We start from the raw sequence: 20,533 nt of genomic DNA, 5'->3' as shown, positions 1-20,533 counted from the left end.
GAAAGGGAGTACTTTGTGGGAAACATCTATGCTGAGACACAAGAGGTAGCTGAACATATTTTAAACAACGGATATAGAGAAAAACATGAACTTTGTCCTATTTGATTGTTTGTTACTTGTTTTGTTTTAACTTTTTCTTATAAACGAACATTTAAAGTAAATAAGTTGTATATGAAGTGATTTTTAGAAAGGCTTGAACTTTCATTTTAAAAAGTAGTTTATTAGAACCAAGAACTAAATAACTAGTAAATAAGTCTGTTTCATGTCGAAATGTTAATGTATTAAATGGATAGTGCTTAGACCAAAGCACAGGCCAGAGAGCCCATGTATATACTTGAATAAATGGTTTGTACCCATGCAATAGACTTTTCTTTTTCGAGTCTCTGTCATATGTGTGAGTCTTTCTTTAGAACATGTCTGTCCCCTTGTCTGTGTTTCCATCTTCTTTGTTTGAATGTGTGTTTGTTTGTTTCTTTATGTCTATGTTTGTCCCATTCAACCTTTGTCCCTATAATTGCATTTCACCCTATAAATAATTTTGACCCTATAAACACCATGACTTCACCCATGTTCAATTCCACAGGTGCTATTCCCTTGTTAAATTCCCGTAGTCCCTATACATGCACACCCATGCTAAATTCCCAAAGACCCCATAGTGCCGGGATACCTTTTTGACTGTAACTTCCATTGACCCTATACAACCCCGAGGTTTTGCCCCGTGTTAAATATCCCATAGACCCTAAACAGCCCCCTGTTACTATATATATATATATATATATATATATATATATATATATATATATATATATATATATATATAATAATAATAATAATAATGAGGACTTTGTATAGCGCCTAATCTTTAGAAGCTCTAAGTGCTTTACAACATTAGACAACACCTATAAAATATTAAAAAAACATATAATAATATCATTACAAAAACAAACACCATGAAATTAGAAAAACATTGAAAAATAAAATACATGCTGAGAATATTTCAGGTAGGAAACATTATTAGGTCTTTAAGTTTGTTCTTGCAGTCGAAATAAGTGAGTTTTGAGAGCCCTCTTGAATGTGATCACTGTGTCTTTGTGCCTAAGTTCAGTGGGCAATTCATTCCACGTTGCTGGGCCCTGGTATGCAAACGAACGCTGTCCATATGACTTTGTTTTCATAGTGGGAATAATGAGTATACGATTGTCAGAAGAGGAACGTAAGTATCTTGCTGGTGTGTACACATGGGTGAGGTCGGATAGGTATGTTGGACTAGAGTCCGACAGTGAAACGTAGCACAGAGAACAAATTTTGTGTTTGATTCTGGATCAAATGGATAGCCAGTGTAGGGTACAGAGCAGCGGGGAGGTGTGCTCTGATCGTGCTACTCTAAGTATGATCCGAGCAGTTGTGTTTTGAACTTTTTGAAGTTTCTGGAGCAGATATTGAGATGAACCAGACAGAATTGAGTTACAATAGTCCAGTCTTGAAAGTACTAATGAACACACATGTGTTTTAGTGGCATCAACTGAAAGATATTTGCGAATTGAGCTGATGCGTCTAAGCTCAAGATATGCAGAATTGCATATATTCATGACATACTGGTGCAATGTGAGAGTACTGTCCAGAGTAACACGTAGGTTTCGTACTGATTGTGTGAATTTAATGTTGGCGTTGCTTGATATTTATTGTTTGAGGTAAAGGATGTGAATGAAAAGTCTTTGTGTTATTTTCAGAATGGCCTCAGTTTTATCATCATTCATCTGCAGCTTGTTTCATGTCATCCATGATTTCACATCAGAAATGCACCTCTCTACACCTTGGATGGTAGCATCAACTTCAGTTGGGTGGCTAGACTTGTATATTTGTGTGTCATCAGCGTACAATTGGCGAGACACTGGATGATGATCCATGACACTTGAGAGCGACTGAGTGTACAGAATGAAGAGAACAGGTCCAAGAGCAGACCCTTGTGGAACACCAAAACATAGATCAACTTGGCTGGAGTGTATTCCATTTGCAGATACAATTTGTGTCCTGTTGACCAAGTATGACTTGAACCACAGTAAGATTGTATCATGAATGCCAAATACATGCTGGAGATGGTGAAGTAATATATCATGGTCTATTGTGTCAAATACTGCAGACAAATCAAGGAGGCTACCCAACGCAGAGAGAATGTCATTAACTACTTTTAGAAGAGTAGTTTAAGTACCGTGGCAAGGGCGATATGCAGATTGTACATTGCTAAAAAGACTGTTTGAATTTAGATGAGATACAAGCTGGGATAGAACAACCTTTTCTGAGATTTTTTATATGAATGGGGTATTAGAAACTGGGCGGTAGTTCTTTAAATCGTTATGGTCTAGTGTTGGTTTCTTCAGCAGAGGCTTTACAATGGCAGTTTTGAAAAATGATGGGAATTCCCCGGATGAGAGAGAGGTATTAATAACATCAGTTAGTGAAGGCAATACTGGATCTACGCACTCAAGCAGCAGTGATGTTGGAATTGGATCAAGTTCACGTGACCTTGGTGCACCCTTCATCAGGATTGTACGTACGAAATCCATAGAGACAGGTTCAAATGCTGCTAATGGTTGCCGCTCAAATTCTGTATCCCAACTGTACGGTGACGACCAGTCAATTGAAATTGTGGTGTCAATATATATATATATATATATATATATATATATATATATATATATATATATATATATATATATATATATATAATTTCTATTTTAGATTATTTTGTGTATTTACATTCATAACTATTTTTCAACATTTCTTGAACATTTTTAGCTGGATAATTTCCCTCCTTGTTTCAAAATTATGATACAATTCTTTACACGGTTTATTTCTTTTGGCTGTTTCTATTGCTTAAGTTTATAAATCATTAGAGGTTAAATCTGGTTTCTTTTTTTACCAACAATCCTGACTGAGTGTGTAGCTATAACCTATGTAAAAACAATGTTTTCTTTAATGTATTGTTAATTATTATGAGTTTTGTGTTTCAGCATACACTGTGAAGCTATTATTGGTTAATGTACATTATCTATACCACATCTGGTAAAGATAACACAAACGTATTGATTACATGCTTTTCACGTCTAGTAAGGTGCTATATCATCTTATAGCACATATAGTTTAGTTAACATAGAATATTCTGTATTGCTGTAACAACACTTCCGTTCAAGATGTGAAATGCACAGGCAAGGATGTCAAACCAGGGCCATAAATAGTTTAAATTATACAAATATTTTTAAAGTTTTTTTTTTAAAATCAATTGGTTTGTAACCAGGTTTTACTGTTTTACTGTATGCGCATTTAATGGCTGAAGTTGTCATGTGGTAGACTGAATATTTCTTAAACTATGGAACTCTTTTTTAAAAAAAGGCTCAGTCTGTTGTACATGAACTTTGAAGTTGTTATAATTTCTCTAAGATTATATTAATGAAGGTATTAAAATGATCTGCAATAGCATGGACTAAGAAGTTTCTACAGATACCATCAGTAGTTAATATTAAAATTCAACTGTTGTCATAATTATTTGGGGTCATTTTATTCTCTCAACTATGTTAGAAACATAGATCCTGCCTAACATTCCTCCACACTTGATTTCCAACTTAAAAATATTCTTTAATCAGCGGCATATTTCATTCAGTGAAGGCCTGGAGCTGGATTTGGTTGTCAGAGGCTCTATCAGACGCAAGCCATTGGGAGATTTTCAAGGGAAGTGGGTGCTTATTTGCCACATCCACCCCCGGCGATGACAACCATTGGAACCCACTGAATGAATTATGCTGCTGATTAAAGTGCGGATGTAGCGCGCTGCTCACACACCTACACGACCTCCTCTGCCAGTGCTGCGACGAGGGTGCAGTGCCTCAGGACATGAGAGACGCTAACTTCATAACCCTGTACAAGAACAAGGGCGACAGAAACGAGTGCAACAACTACAGGGGGATATCACTTCTCAGCATCGTGGGGAAAGTTTTCGCACGCGTCATCCTGAACTGACTGCAGACGCTTGCTGACAGAGTTTACCCAGAGTCGCAGTGCGGGTTCCGCGCAGAGAGGTCCACAATCGACATGATCTTCTCTGTCAGGCAACTGCAGGAAAAATACAGAGAACAACACAGACCCCTCTTCCTGGTCTTTATAGACCTCACCAAGGCATTCGATCTGGTCAGCAGAGACGGACTCTTCACAACCGTGGCGAAAATTGGTTGCCCTCCAAAGCTGCTAAGCATGATCCAGTCCTTCCACGATGACATGAAAGGCACAGTGCAGTACGATGGCTCAACATCCGACCCCTTTGACATCCGCAGTGGAGTTAAACAGGGCTGTGTCCTTGCCCCCACGCTCTTCGGGATCTTATTCTCAGTCCTGCTCAAACACGCCTTCGGGACGTCCACATAAGGGATTTACCTGCACACGCGATCAGACTGCAGACTGTTCAACCTGGCAAGACTGAAGGCAAAGAGCAAAGTGCGTAAAAGTAGCCATCAGGGACATGCTCTTCGCAGACGATGCTGCTCTAGCCACCCACACAGGAGCTGAGCTTTAGCGCCTGATGGCCCGCTTTGCTAAAGCATGCGATGAGTTTTGGTTAACCATAAGCCAAAAGAAAACAAATATGATTCAGGACGTGGACCCCCAAGCTTCTCCATCAACAACTACGAACTCGAGGTGGTGAGTCAGTTCATGTACCTCGGCTCTATCATCACCAACAACCTCTCGCTCGATGCTGAACTCAACAAGCGGATCGGAAAGGCATCAACAACTCTCTCCAGGTTGTCGCAGAGAGTGTGGAACAACAGCATGCTGACCTTGAACATTAAGATCACCGTGTACCGTGCTAAGCACTCTCGTGTATGCCAGTGAAACCTGGACTCTATACGCCTCACAAGAGAAAAGACTGAGCACCTTTCACATGCGATGCCTCCGACGCATACTCGAGATCACCTGGAGTGATCGAGTAACAAACAACGAGATGCTCGTCATCATCATCATCAGTCTCATGACCTAGTGTGGTCGTTGAGGCACTGTGCTGCTGAACATCTGACCAGTTCCCTCCACTTGTCTCGATCATGTGCCAATGCCTGTGTCTCCGCAAAACTTTTCCTGGTCCATTCTGTGATGTTGTCAGTCCACTTTTTTCTCTCTCTACCTCTCCTTCTGCCACCCTGGACGCTGCCCTGCAGGACTGTTGTGGATAGACTGTTGGCTCTAGTGACATGGCCATACCATTTCAGCTTTCTCTTTTTGACGGTAGTGAGGAGGTCCTCATATTGGCCTACTTCGCGCCTGATGGTGTTACGCATTTCTTCATTTGTGATGTGGTCCATGTAAGAGATGCCAAGGATGGTTCTGTAGCATCTCATTTCAAGTGACTGGATTCTTCGTTGTAATTCTGCTGTCAGGGTCCATGCCTCACATGAGTACAAAAAGACTGAGATGACTAGAGCTCGCAATAGTCTGATTTTAGTTTTCAGACAGATATTCTTGTCTCTCCAGATGGGTCTTAGCTTTGACAAAGCTGCCATTGTTTGTGCTGCTCTTGACAAAATTTCTGATCTTGATCCCTCTTCAGTGATTATGGAACCAAGCTATTTGAACTGGCTCACTGTTTCCAGTTCATGTCCTCTGACTTTAATCTTGGCTGAGATTTGTTTGCCACTATTTGTCATCAGTTTTGTCTTCTCAGCGCTTATCTCCATGTCAAATCTGGAAGATGTTTCATCCAGGTTCTTCACTAAGGTGGCTAGCTCGTCTTCACTGCCTGCCAGCCCATCAATGTCGTCTGCAAAGTGGAGGTTGGTGATGTTACGCCATCCAATGCTGACTGTCCCACAGTGGTTTTCCAGGGCTTCGCTCATGATGCGCTCTTAGTAGATGTTGAAAAGCGTGGGTGACAGGAGACAGCCTTGACGCACTCCCACTGTTGTCTGGAACCAGTCCCCAACAGCACCTTGGGCAATTACTGCACTGGTAGCCTTGGCGTACAGCTGCTTGATGGTATTGGTTAGCTTTTGACCCATGTTATACTTCTTCATTGTGGCCCACAATGCCTCAAGCCACACTCTGTCAAAGGCCTTTTTGAAATCTATGAACACATGATAGATGTCTTGTTGGTGTTGCGAGTACTTTTCGCACAGAACCCTGAGATTGAATATTTGTTCTGTTGTGCTTCTTCCACACAACAGATGCTCGAGCGTGCCAAAATTCCCAGCATGATCACACTCCTCCGCCAGCGTCGCATCAGATGGCTGGGCCATGTACGTCGGATGGATGACGGACGAATCCCCAAAGACATTCTTTATTCAGAACTCGCCTCTGGCAAAAAGTCGACGGACGGCCACATCTCCACTTCAAGGATGTCTGCAAGCATGACATGAAAGCCTTTGATATCGATGTCAACACCTGAGAAGAGCCCGCTCTATACAGATCAAGCTGGCGACATGTTCTGATCACTGGTCTGAAAGCCGGAGAGGACAAGCTACGCTTGCTAGCTGATGAAAGACGATCGCAGAGGAAGAAGAAGCAGCTCAAACCAACACCAGACGCAGCCTTCAAGTGCTGCAAGTGCAGCAGGGACTGCCACTCCCGCATTGGACTATATAGCCACAGCAGACGCTGCACAACCACCAACCGGGACATCTCTCATGGGTGCAGTTCCATCGTCTCTCGAGACTAACGGATGTCAACAACAATGCAATCAGTGTGTTTATATCAAATAAAGAATAATGCATTTATTAGAGAAATGTATCGGTGGTATCTAAACATGTTTAATATTTATTTGTGTAAACCAAAATGAATTTCATTTTTTAAAAGTACAAGTTTAACCAAAATGAACTAGTTTCAAAGTTTGTAATCATTGCTGTAATAATTAGGAAAGATAGAAACTTCAAATTAATAGTCATTAATACAGTTTGTATAATAGACTACGTGTACCTAGAAAAGATTTTGCAAGAATTAACTTCACCACCTATCTTAACATTCACTTGAAACTGTGATGAAAGTGAGAAACAAACTAATTAACTTGTCCTTTAATTGCTAACTTCGCCGACGACATGTTGTAAAAACCTGACAAATCTTTAGGTCTCCTATCTGGTATATAAAATACATTATTGTCGAAATTCCTTGTTGTCCTATTATTGGCGCATTTTTCCCTGCAAAAGAATTTTCAAAATTTCACTGTCAACATATATTGCAAAGTCACTAATGGAACTGATACAAAACCAGCCGCTCGGTCTATTTATATCGCTTGACACGGTCACGCAATTTCTGGAGAAAGAGCGCAACAACTCGGAATTCCGAATTGTTGCGTTATTCCAAGTTGAAGCCCAAAAAACTCGCCTGAAAGGAGACCTTTCAGGTATGATTTCTACATAAATATAAATACAATCTGGTTGATTTTAGTCATGAAGGTAAAATGTGGTCAGGAAAACATAAATTTCATTAAACATACAGCGTCAAAATTTGTACTTAGGTTGAGATGTTATATTATTCATTTTCGTGCACGATATTTGGATTAGTTAAAACCCCAGGTGCTCGACGCGAGCTTGGTGTTGAGAAAAAAAGAAAACAACACAATAATCTGAAGGAAAAAGAAATCATTCAGAATGACAAAAAAAACAAAAAACCTTAGATTACCTAGATTACCATCACGACGCGTTCTGACATAGGACCCTCTATATCATCTCTTATATAGTATGATAGAGAGGGTCGTGTGTCAGAACGGGTCGTAGGGTTAATCTGAGGTATTTTTTGTCACTGTAGTGTATGAATTTTTCATTCATATTATTGGGTTTTTTCTCGCGTCGAGCACCTGTTGTTAAAAATGAAAGAGGTGAGTGTGTGATTTTGATTTTTAACGTAACTTTAGCAATATTTCAAACATATCACAATGAAAGCTACTGTACGCTTATAAACAAATTCGTAATAATCTCGATTTTGACGATTCCACTCGACGTGCTCATCTTTTGATCCAAGTTTAGTACATGGCCACCATTGGAAAAGTCCATAGCGATTGGTTATTTTCGTCTTGAAGTTTCTTATGATAGTTAAGGTACAGAGCATTCAATAATCAGGACTGAATAGACATTGGTTAATGAAAATTAGAGTTAAATTTCAACATAACAATTTATAACAATTTATATTTAATTTAAAATTAGTAAATGCACATACATTACCATGTGACTTGTACTATAGTATACTCCAATGCTGTATTATCATGGGCTCTATTGAGTATATTATTGCGGCAAACAGGATTTTTCTTTTAATTTTGGACACACAACGTCTAGTGGTTGTTTATAGAAGTAAAGCTGTAGCCAGTAAGGATATAAATATCTTATAGAGCAATTTCTTCCTCTAAAATTTCAACATTTTTTATAAATTTTCATTGAAAAAGAATGAACATTACTGTTTTGTAATGTGCATGCAGTTATGTTGATCATCATATACAAAATTCCAATCTAACTTTCTATACCCGAATTGGCTTTGATTAAAAAATATATTCAATGTATCCTCTGATGTTTGATGATTAAGTCATGTACTGATGAGTGACATTCATGTCCTTACAAGGTTATGCTTGAAATTTCATTCCATGGTAGCCAATATGGACCAAAATTGACAAAACATTGCATATGATCCTATTTATCCTACATAAATAGGAAAGCAATAATATTTATTCTATTTTTTAAATCAGTAATATTTCAGTAATAATAATATTAATAATAGATTAATTTGGTCATATAGATTTCTCAGCCCACATTGCACTTAAAATTCAAAGTGATATATATATAGATTGTTATTTCTAATTTTTGTTATCATGAATTTGAACTTAACTGACATTAGTGTATTTCTCATGTGACCAATTTAAGAATCAACACAGAAATTTCAAGCTACATTTTGCGTAATGTGATAAATCTGGTGCCAATGTTTAGCTTAGGCTTAGGTATTCGACTTTGGATACCTATCCAAAGTTTGAACTAAAATTTATTATGCTATGCAAAATGTAGCTTGAAATATCAGTGTTGATTCTTAAATAGGTTGTGTGAAAAAGGATAGAAGTGTCCTCCCATGTACTATTTTATACTAATGTATGATAGTTAAATTGTAAGCACTCATACGAGCTCCTGTGGTCCAACCCAGTCACATTATTCTGACACCAGGCCTTCCATTCCTAACACTAACCTTTTAATGCTGAGCGCCAAGCAAGGCGGTTGTTAGTACCATTTTTATAAGTCTTTGGTATGGTTAGGCCAGGGTTCAAACCCGCAATCTCCCACATCCGAAGTAGATGCTCTAACCATTTAGGTAACCAGATCGATGAAAAACTGAAAGGAGTTAAGCTTCAGGATAGTCCTACAATGCAAGACATATCACATGATGTCTTTGTTTCGGAGCACCAAAACATAAATAACATGTGATATGTCTTATATTTTAGGACTAACCTTCAGGAGAGTTTTAGGTGAGGCAGATTTTGCCACCTAATACTATTTAAGAATAATTCGCCAAGCAAGAGGTATATATATATATATATATACATACATACATACATACATACATATATGCTTGCTACAGCTCCTTGATCATTGATTTTAGCTTGCTTTTATGTTTATTTACATGTCTGATCATCATTAAATCAGTCATATGACATCAGTTAATGAGTAAATCGAGAGACCATTTTATCAATCACTCCTTTCATTTATCCACCTGTCATATTCTAGTGACCTATGTTGTTACCATAATCACCAATTTTATCAGCCAATCAGATGAAGTCATATATATTAACATTTGGGAGACAGAGGAGTATGGTTGAAGTGCATCTTTGTGTGCTGAATGATTTAATTCATTTCTAGATCAATGGAAGCTACATTTCCAGTGGCTAATTCAGATGTCACTGTAAATGACCCCTAAGTGGTTGCTGTGAGATCTTCAAGTGAGATAGTGGAGTCTGAGATCTGATTTCAATTGATATGTATGAATTTATGTTCAATGAAAGCAAGAATTTAAAAGATTTTTTAAAAATATTTTGGAATTAGCAAGAGCAGGAGAGAGATCAGTGAGTCAAACGTTAAAAAATCAAACTGAATAGTTGGCTGATTCCGTTTTTATTTTATTTATTTATTTGATCGACAGGTGGATAAATGAGTGGAGTGATTGAGACATTGATAAAATGGTCTCTCAATTTACTGATTAACTGAAATCAAAAAAGCAAGCTAACAACACTTAACTGATCATTGTTAGATTTTCATTTACGACTGGAGATCTGATCTGTATAGACTTTGCATTCTGGAATAAATTATTGTTATAGTATCTTATCTTTTTATATATTTGGGGGAATATCAGGAGAATATTTATGATAATCTCGTAGTGAGTATGTCATACACTGACATGTTTTGATGCAGAAAAATTAAGTTTCATTGTAAAAAGTGAGGTTTTGCTATCATGGAATTATTGATTTTTGTTGTAAAAAAAATGAATATACAAAATTTGCCACTATTTCTCACGCACCCAGAAATTATAAGAAGATGGCTCATTTGAGATATAAAATCAAATCATTTTAATGAGTAAGAATCTATTTCTAATATGAAAGAGCATTTCAGAATCAAAATTGAACCAAGCAAATCAAAAGACTAAACACAAGCTGTTTTCTCTTATTATTGTCGAGGAAGCAATATAATACATGTATTCCATTTTATTCTTATATTAGTATTTGTCAGACTTGATATATCAAGATTGAAAATGCAATGGATAATTTAACATCTCCATCCATTTTATTGATAAAGTTGAGTAACTTTCACTGACAAAAGGTTACTTATGTAAAAATGTGCAGCAAGGTTACACTGCTAATTCATATAAAAATGTGCAGCAAGGTTACACTGCTAATTCATGTAAAAATGTGCAGCAAGGTTACACTGCTAATTCATGTAAAAATGTGCAGCAAGGTTACACTGCTAATTCATGTAAAAATGTGCAGCAAGGTTACACTGCTAATTCATGTGAAAATGTGCAGCAAGGTTACACTGCTAATTCATGTAAAAATGTGCAGCAAGGTTACACTGCTAATTCATGTAAAAATGTGCAGCAAAGTTACACTGCTAATTCATGTAAAAATGTGCAGCAAGGTTACACTGCTAATTCATGTGAAAGTGTGCGGCAAGGTTACACTGCTAATTCATGTAAAAATGTGCAGCAAGGTTACACTGCTAATTCATGTAAAAATGTACAGCAAGGTTACACTGCTAATTCATGTGAAAATTGCAAAGTTTGCACTTCTTAACTAAGGCAATTTATTTTGTATGCAATGTGCTATGTATTTTTTGTTTACATTCTCTTTTATCTTAAATTCAGGATGATAAATTGAAGCCTAACATGCATGAAAAATGTTAACATTGTTTATATACTTAGAATTTAAAAAGAAAGAATGGTAACAGTTATGACAAGGTCAGAAATGTTATGATTGAGAAAAAAAACTTGGGAAGATCTAACTGTATGCAGTACATGAACTGTACATTACATTAATTATTTTTAGTAGGCAGAGTGGCATAATGTTAACAAGAAAAAATATACACCAAAATTTTGCCATTTTTCTTTACCCCTTTCATTTTCATGGGTCATTTTGCCATGAAAATCCTTCAGATAATTATTTTATCTGAATTTCATCTAAAGAAGTGATGAGTTGGTGTTTCTTAGAAAACATAATTCTTTGTAATGTAAGATTGAAAAATGCATGTGGCCGTCCTTTATGAAAGTAATTTTTTATTCATTCTACGTGTTGATTGTCATATGCATACTATTAATTTTGGCAATAGAAATAACACCTTGTTTACTAGCAGGTGTTGTTCCATTTGCATACTTCACCTATTATATATGCTCTGATCAGAGTCCCCTCTAAGTCTAGATTGAGTCCCTCACATAATCTAAGTAAGTTGTCCAACAGGCTCAAGTAAACAAATGTTATTTAATTTGCCTGACAATACCTTGAGTGCACTGACAAAATGTAGCATTTTTATTTTGAAGTTTTTGAACATCACTGGTAAATTATTAGTTTTATCCCCTGTAGGAGCTCCATTTGTAGTTAATTACCTTTGAAAGATCATTTTGCAACACTAATTTGTGTAGAAAGTCAATCATATGACTGTTGAAGGCATCTAAGACAATGTTTTTCGCATTAAAGGAACAGAGATAATTACATTTTATTTTAAGCTGTTAGTACAAAAAGTTGGTTGCTGCTGATTGTATTGATATATGGAGTGTGTGTTATGTAATTGCATTGCATCCACTCTAGATAACATATACTAATTGAAAAACCTGAAGCTGTTGTTACTGATTGAAATAAGTTTTAAAAATTGGCTGTCAAACAGTTTTTGTTTTCATCTCTAATGAAACAACATATTGAGATTTTTTTCAGATGTTCAGGAAATGAAACTAGTGCCTTGAATACTCTTCCCTACTGATAATGATGAAATATAAAGACAGTTCATCAACCTGAAGGCAAGGCTGAAGACTTACTGACAGAGATTACAAGAGCAGAAGTGAATGCCACATTTATTAGGACTTCTACACTTGAACATACAGAAATTTTGAAATTGTTGGAAATCTTAATTGTGAGCCTCTTTAAAGCAGATTGCAAATGATGGTTCAGTTTTCCAAACAGTATAATAAAGCAGATTGCAAATGACGGTTCAGTTTACAAACAGTATAATAAAGCAGATTGCAAATGACGGTTCAGTTTTGCAAACAGTATAATAAAGCAGATTGCAAATGATGGTTCAGTTTTACAAACAGTATTATAAAGCAGATTGCAAATGACAGTTCAGTTTTACAAACAGTATAAAAAGGCAGATTGCAAATGATGGTTCAGTTTTACAAACAGTATTATAAAGCAGATTGCAAATGACAGTTCAGTTTTACAAACAGTATAAAAAGGCAGATTGCAATTGATGGTTCAGTTATGCAAACAGTATAATAAAGCAGATTGCAAATGATGGTTCAGTTTTGCAAACATTATCATAAAGCAGATTGCAAATGGCGGTTCAGTTTTACAAACAGTATCATAAAGCAGATTGCAAATAATGGTTCAAAACTTGCCAACAGTATAATAAAGCAGTTTGCAAATGGCGGTTCAGTTTTGCAAACAGTATAATAAAGAGAAACTGTTTCATTGAGAAGACACTTCAAAGAATTTAGAATGTCTGCAGATCCAGTGAGTAAGAGGGCATTGTTGGACACTGGTTGACATTAGACCCAAGCAAAAAAAATCTTTGCTTTAAGTGAAATGGGTCAGAATTTGACTGGACAGTCAGACATCAATGTTGTTTTTAAAATACTGTAAAGCATAGACTATTTTGGTACTGAGTTCTGGTTTATATCAGGACTTGGAAACAAACCCACATAGTTTTTAATTAAATTAGTCAAGTTAGAATTTTTGTTGGCAAGGTGACATAATTTGTTTTGGAAGTACACATGTATGTTGAGTTGAGAGGTTTAATTGGATAATAAGCCAGCTTAAAGCATTTTTGTGTGAAGTATAGTTAATGCTGGATCAAAATACTAATAAAAGAGTATACTGTAATTCCTTTGGGCAAGTGGAATTTTAATCTGGGCATGTGGTTTTTGTTAAGTCACATGTCCTGGGTGTGTGTCAAACAAAAATTACCAGTGAGTATCATCAGTGATTTAATCTCAGTCTTCTGATGTTGAAAAACACTATTACAGCCTCTATACTCAAAATCAAATGGAATAGGTGCCAGGAGGTGGTCGCAGTGTCAAAATGCATTTGTTTCATCTGGTCTCAACTGTTCTGGTGGCCTAGTGGTTAGAGTGTTTGTCTTGGATGAGGGAAGTCGTATTTCAAACCCTGGCCTAGTCATACCAAAGACATAAAAATATTACTAAAGTTGCCTTGCTAGGCACTCAGCGTTGCGAGGTTAGTATTAGGACTGGTCGGCCTGGTGTCAGGATAATGTGACTGGGTTGGACATTATGCTACATGTCTGCGGCATGATGCCCCAGTGTTAGACATCACTCTAAACTGCCACAATGCACATATGACTGAAAATTTTCAAAGCTACATTAAATATCCAAATCTCTCACACACACACATTTGGTCTCATCTTGTGTTGGCTGTAAACAGTTTTAATACTGATATATTGTATGACTTTGAATTACTAGGAACAACAATCCATAAATTAATATATGTAATAAGGATTCTGCTAGGTAAAGCAGCATTTTGTTGAAATTTAAAAGTGTCAGTTGTAACTAAATGAAAGCACCTTGATCGTCTTCTACCTCATGCACACACACACACATGGACAAGTGACTTGAAATTAGTAATATCAAGAATGCAACAGCAGATGGAACCTATTTTATGTATTGACAACACTATAAACTCTACAGCATTATACCTAGGGAGGGAATATGATACCTAAAATATATTGAATTGAATGGATCTCTGCACTTTAGCTAAAACAGCAACAGCACTCCCAACCCACAAGGAAACACTAGTCATATGATCTTTTATAAAAACTGATTACACCTGTACTTCACTCACACTCCATACAGTCCAATTTGCACCGCAGGTTCACCTGTTGTCAAGTTGGAGCAGTATTTGCTCATTTGTTAGGGTAGTAGATCCATAATCCAAGCTTGTGGGTTCAATTAATGCCTTGGTCAGCTTTCTTGGGTGCTCTTTTCGATATGTACATTGGTGAAATATCATAATACATGTAAATACAGTTTTTAAAATGTTTTTGTTTAATCTACTACTGGAGTTAATATGGAGAGGAAGACAGTTTGATAGGGTTTTTTTTGGTCAAGAGAGAACTGAAACTATGTAAACTTTAAAAAATACTTCAGGAAATGATAATTAATTTTATACCTTTAATTGCTTGCACACCAGAGGAAAAAAATTAATAAAAAGTGTACAGAAACGTAAAGATGGTAACCTAGAAATCACAATCAGATAATAATGCAGTGGTAACTTTATTTAGAATGCTTACATTTTGTCTAAAGTTAATGAAAGTCCAGTAATATGCAGTTAATTTTATAGTTTTTCACAAGCCTCATAATTGGTAAATTGGTAGTGTTCTGTTGAGCCATTGTTTTTATTTGCATTCCATACCATATTTATGCTTCAGTGGATCTGAGTTTATAATGGAGACTGATGCTGACACTGGGAAAAGATTGACTGCGGCTCAGAGAGCAAAGATTGAGAGAAACAGACAGAGGGCACTGCTCCTGCGACAGAGTCGACTGATAGCTCATCCATATGCATCAGAAGCAGCATCTGGGTATATGCTGAAATTATGCACCGATTCATAATTGACCTCATAGATAGTGGTGATAAAGGTGCATTTTTCCTGTGCCTGACAATTAGTATAAAAAATTACCCATGATCAGGTTCACACTAATTTTTGTGAATATATGGTGTCTGTTTTAGACATTATATAACGTTTTTTCAAATTATAAAGAAATATTTTATTTACTGTGTTTTCTTTGGAACTTGTCCATTTTTGCAATTTATTTCCCATCATCCTAAACCTGTACATCATATAAGATTTATTTGTATTTGCACATCAGTGTAATCTTGTACATCGTATAAGATTTATTTGTACTTGCACATCAGTGTACACCTGTACCACATATAAGATTTATTTTTATTATATATTTTACTGTGAAAATATTGAGACTTATTAGCAAAATAATTTCACATTTTTTTTATTCCTGTAATTTCACATGTGAAATCTATATATATACAGTACAACCCCACTATAACGCGAATTCGGATATAATGCAGTCGTGGCTTGGCTCCAAAAATTTTGTATGTTCATTCGCACATGAAAAAACTTTTTTTGTTCAAAGTACATGAAATAGTGAATAACAAATTTATTATCATTATGGGGAAGAGATCGCGAATGAATTTTAATTTAATATGATCATGGCATGGTTCCTGAAATTTTAAATACATATCTGTGTATATTTCTCGTACTGGGAAGAAATAAAAAATTTTAAGTAAGAGAAATAGTGTGTAAAACATTTATTATAATTTTGGGGAAGAGTTCACATATGAATTTTAATGTAATACGATTGTGGCGTAGCTTCTAAAATTTAACAATATCACCAGGTTCTTGAAGTGTTATGCCAAAATAAACATTATCGGACATGTTACCAGTAAATAATGCCTGCTTTATTAGCTGGAATGTGAAATGGTATGAATTTGTACATGCATTGAGCTTGAAATTTTTTTTTATAAAAGTGACTCGTGACCATTGCAGGTCTACTGCACTTAGTTTTTGGGTTTTACATGTGTATGGGGTTTACTTATGAACTCGTTATTAATTTCCTATTTGTTTTATAGAAATATTTTACCATTATGGTAACGCAAGTTCACAGATGCAATTCATTCTCTGCACTTTGTACAACAACAACAAAAAATATCATTTTGGGTAAGAGATCGTGTATGAATTTGAGATTAATACAATATATAATATGATTGTGGCGTGGTTCCTGAAATTTTAAATACTTGTACGTGTATTTTTCTCGTGCCTGGAAAAATACTTTTTAAAAGTACGAGACATAGTGTGTAAAACGTTTATTATCATTTTGGGGAAGAGTTTGAGTATGAATTCGAATATAATACGATCATGGCTTGGCTTCTGAAATTTAACAGTCAGAAATATTACTTGTTACTGATCCATGAGTAAAGCTAGTAAGTCATCTTTGTGATTGTCTTCAATTAATTCAGAATACCATCGTTGCTCAAACAATAGCTGACATGTGTTTCTTTAACTGCATACACAAACAAGCAGCAGACAATGCGGTGGTTGATAAAAGATTCTCACAATTTAATAAACATAAAAAAAACGAAAGCTCCCAACATGCTTGCTGGGCTTGGCTTTGTTATTAGACGCAATCAGTTGACCAATAAATAATGTCCGCTTTATTAGATTGAAATTGAAAGGGTATGAAATTGTACATGCGTTCAGCTTCATTTTTTTTTTTTTTACGTGACTCGTGATCATTACAGGCCTACTGCACTTAGTTCTTGGATTTTACATGGGTATGGTGTTTGTTTTTGAACTCGTTATTAATTTCCTATTTTTTATTAAAATATTTTACTGTTATGGAAAAACAAGTTCACAAACACAAATCGTTCTCTGCACTTTGCTCCATAGTAGTTTTCACATGTTTATTTCGATATTCACAAAATCTGAAGTAATATGCACGCAGAAAGCATGTGTTGATTTGTAATTATTCTTGTTGTAGTCATTCAAATGAATAGACGTACAAGCGTTAATTATTGGAAATTTGCAATGGATAAATGTACACGGACACATATGAAAAAAGTTTACCTGTTATTTTTTTTTCATTGAATTCAGACACATAATGATGTGTGACAAAATTATTGAATATTTTAAACATGTATGCAGTTTTTGCAATGGAATTACATATTTTATGGATTAATTTCAAGCCCTGACGGTACGATATCAGACGGCAAGTAAATGGTATTAATACTCTATCTGTTTATGCTATATATTAGACGTTGAATTCAGATACAATGATCAGGGGGGAATATATTGAATATTGTAAATCTGTGTTCAATTTTTCAATGGAATTACATGCATTATAGATGAAATGAATGCCACGATGGCACGATAGTAAACGGTGTTGATACCCTATTCATCATATACCGTAGACATGAATACACGTATATGTGCCAATGAGTTGTTCTCTCAAAAAAGAAAATACTGTAAAACTCTGCATTAATGTGACCCTATATTAACGCGATCCAATTTTGTGGACCCCAATTATCGCGTTATAGCGGGGTTCCACTGTGTGTGTCTATATATATATATATATATATATATATATATATATATATATACACAAGAACCAGATGGCTATGCATTGTTATTATATGCTAATTAAGTATGCTTAAAAGATTGTATATATAAGAATCGATTTGATGGAGTCAGTTACTTTAAAATTTACAATTGAAAAAGACAAGTGTTTTAATATTTTTTGCTTGTATTACTAAAATGAAACAGTAAGACTAATTGACCAATAGTCTTCACTTTAGCATGTACTGAGATATAACTATTGTAGGATAAGAAAACATCAAAGGGCTACAATGTTGATGTGTGATAGTTTATTTCTGGAACAAGGAAAAACAACAAACTTAGGTGACCTTGTGCCTTACAGAAAACTGGATTAGACCCCATAATTCTAGAAGTATAGTGTCCAATACAAGTATAATATCTATTTTATCATGTGAAACAATCTAACCAGACCCAATACCAAATCTTTCTGCCAAAAGACAAACAAATATATATATATTGGAAATTACAGCAAGAAAATTGCATTTTAATGAAACTTAAATCTAATCTCCCAAGAACTTTCCCCAGGTATCATACCTGTTTGGCTGTGTCGTAGTGTAGTATCATTTATTTTTGTGGGTCTCAATTTTTTTTAAGTTGAAAGGGACATTTTTATGGTTCTTTAATTCATGGTTTTTCTCATCAAAGTTTGCATATTTGTAGGTATTTTATATCCAGGAATAACCTCAGCAAATACTATAAATAAAGATTGTAAAAGAATGAAATTTATGCTGACAGCAAATGGTGGTCACTTGAATGTTTAAAACGATACTACTACACATATAAGTACAAATCAAACACTTGTTAAGATGAATCACATACTGTGTTTTCATCTGAGTGCACAACATCAATGGAAGCTGATCCAGTCAACAACAGTAAGTCAGTCATTCATTGAAGCACATCTGTTTGGTCTCTAAAAACCACTGTTGATACATTTCCACCATAAGTACTTTCTGATAATAATGGCATTAACACAGTTTGGTAAAATTTGGCCTCTGGACCTGACAATAAATAAAGACTACAACGAATAAAATCACACTTGCACAACTGGTATGATAAACAGGTCAGGAAAAGGATGACATCACTGGTGACAATCAGTGTACTGTATTAGTGAACATTGCAACCTCAAGAATCAAGCTGATTCATGCTGAATGGATACTTGCAGCTCACAAAACACTGAGTGAAAGATCAAACCTAATTATTCTTGGCTTGACACTTTGAGAAGCTTTGATTCCGTAATTTTAGGATTTTTTACCTGACAAGCATTTTTGTGTACCAAAAGACCTGATTGACACAAAGTTGATACATTGTGTTTGTCTGAAAATCACTGCATTGTGAACTGCTGTAATTGTATATACAAAACGTCTCATTAGTAATTGTGCTTCAAGCAATATTCCTAGTATTTTACAGTCTTGTTCATATGTTTGGTTGGTATGGGTTTAACACTATTTTTCAGCACATAATAAGCTAGATATGTACATGGCAGCCAGTATTTTTGGTGGAGGAAGAACTTGGTAAAACCCCATAGAAGATCTGATTCATAGTAAGCTATTGGCAATCTTTCATACATAACCATGTTGGCTCACCATGAGACTAAAACCAAAGGAGACAGAGGTGAGATGTCAGTGATCTGTAAAGCAGGTGCCTTAGACCACTTGGCCACCCTGGGCCATTTGGAATAAAATTACATTGATAAAATGAAATGTGCTTCTTTCAGGACATTAACATTTTTTTGACAAACGTTACACTTGAATGATGGATGAATTTGAATAAGTTTTAAATCTTTATTGTCAAATACTAGTGCCATTTATTATTCTTTCTTTCATTTTCAGTAATACTAGTGTTTGAATACCTTATGCTTTTTCTTATTTCTCCTTTGAATACTTTCCCCAATCACATTCCATTAGGAATATTAGCCTGCTACCTTGTGAATCCAGCCCTACTAAAAGACAAAAACAAATTGTTCCCTATCTATATCAATGGACAAAGGGCAAAAGCTCTTGCCCATTACCTCCCCTTGATACCACTAGGTGTTGCCAGTTTTTAGCTTTGCTGCTGTACAAACTATATGTCATGTCATACAATTTATTCTTCGACAGTCCAGTTCTTTTTGTGTTCCTATGGGCCCATCAAAGTTAGTTTTGAATTTATTGTGTAGATTTATCGATCTACTGCAGGTTGCATGCTTTAATTTAAAATTTATGCCAATTATTGAGTGATTTGTAACTTTTTGTGTGACTTTGTCTAGTAACACCACCATCTCACCATGCTATTGTTGACCTTATACAAGGTCATTATAAGTTAGCATACCTTTGACTTTATTTGCTTACTTCATCTGTTATGGAGCTCTTAGCAGAATTCTGAAATGCTGCATGATAATTATGCTTAGTTTATTCATATTTCACACTGCTTTGATTGAATTGTGGTTCAATTTTTAACTAAGCATTGTGCATAAATTTATAACAGGGCCATAGGCTTCCAATATGATACTTTCATTGATCTGTTAGTTACGACAGTGTTTAGCACCCTAGTAATTTCAACACATTAATAGTTTCTGCTTTAGTTTATGATATTTGTGTCATTTCAGCAGAATGTCAATTAAATGTTCTATATGCAACTTCAGAGCATGGAAGTCTACCATGACTGCT

At 35.6% G+C, this 20,533-nt stretch overlaps 1 protein-coding gene across 7 annotated transcripts in view; it reads left to right on the top strand.

Moving 5' to 3' along the window:
* The first annotated feature begins 7,319 nt into the window (after positions 1-7,319).
* The window catches only part of LOC149794139 (DNA repair protein complementing XP-A cells-like), a 64,477-nt gene continuing 51,263 nt past the window's right edge, over positions 7,320-20,533 (top strand). The window contains exons 1-3 of one of the 7 annotated variants that reach the window (XM_089968210.1): positions 7,324-7,375; positions 12,419-12,542; positions 15,147-15,299. In XM_089968210.1, the coding sequence (XP_089824336.1) occupies positions 15,163-15,299 (137 nt within the window). In that variant the 5' untranslated portion in view covers positions 7,324-7,375; positions 12,419-12,542; positions 15,147-15,162. Of the gene's footprint in view, positions 7,376-7,651; positions 7,850-12,282; positions 12,615-15,146; positions 15,300-20,533 lie in introns of those variants that run through there. The other 6 variants (XM_089968206.1, XM_089968211.1, XM_089968208.1 and 3 more) reach the window with 6 other exon arrangements.

The sequence above is a fragment of the Sinohyriopsis cumingii genome, chromosome 8 (assembly GCF_028554795.1).
Source record: "Sinohyriopsis cumingii isolate HCF-2022 chromosome 8, ASM2855479v2, whole genome shotgun sequence".
NCBI lineage: Eukaryota > Metazoa > Mollusca > Bivalvia > Unionida > Unionidae > Sinohyriopsis > Sinohyriopsis cumingii.
The sequence above is the reverse complement of the archived record's forward strand: the minus strand, read 5'-3'. Positions and strand labels throughout refer to the sequence as shown.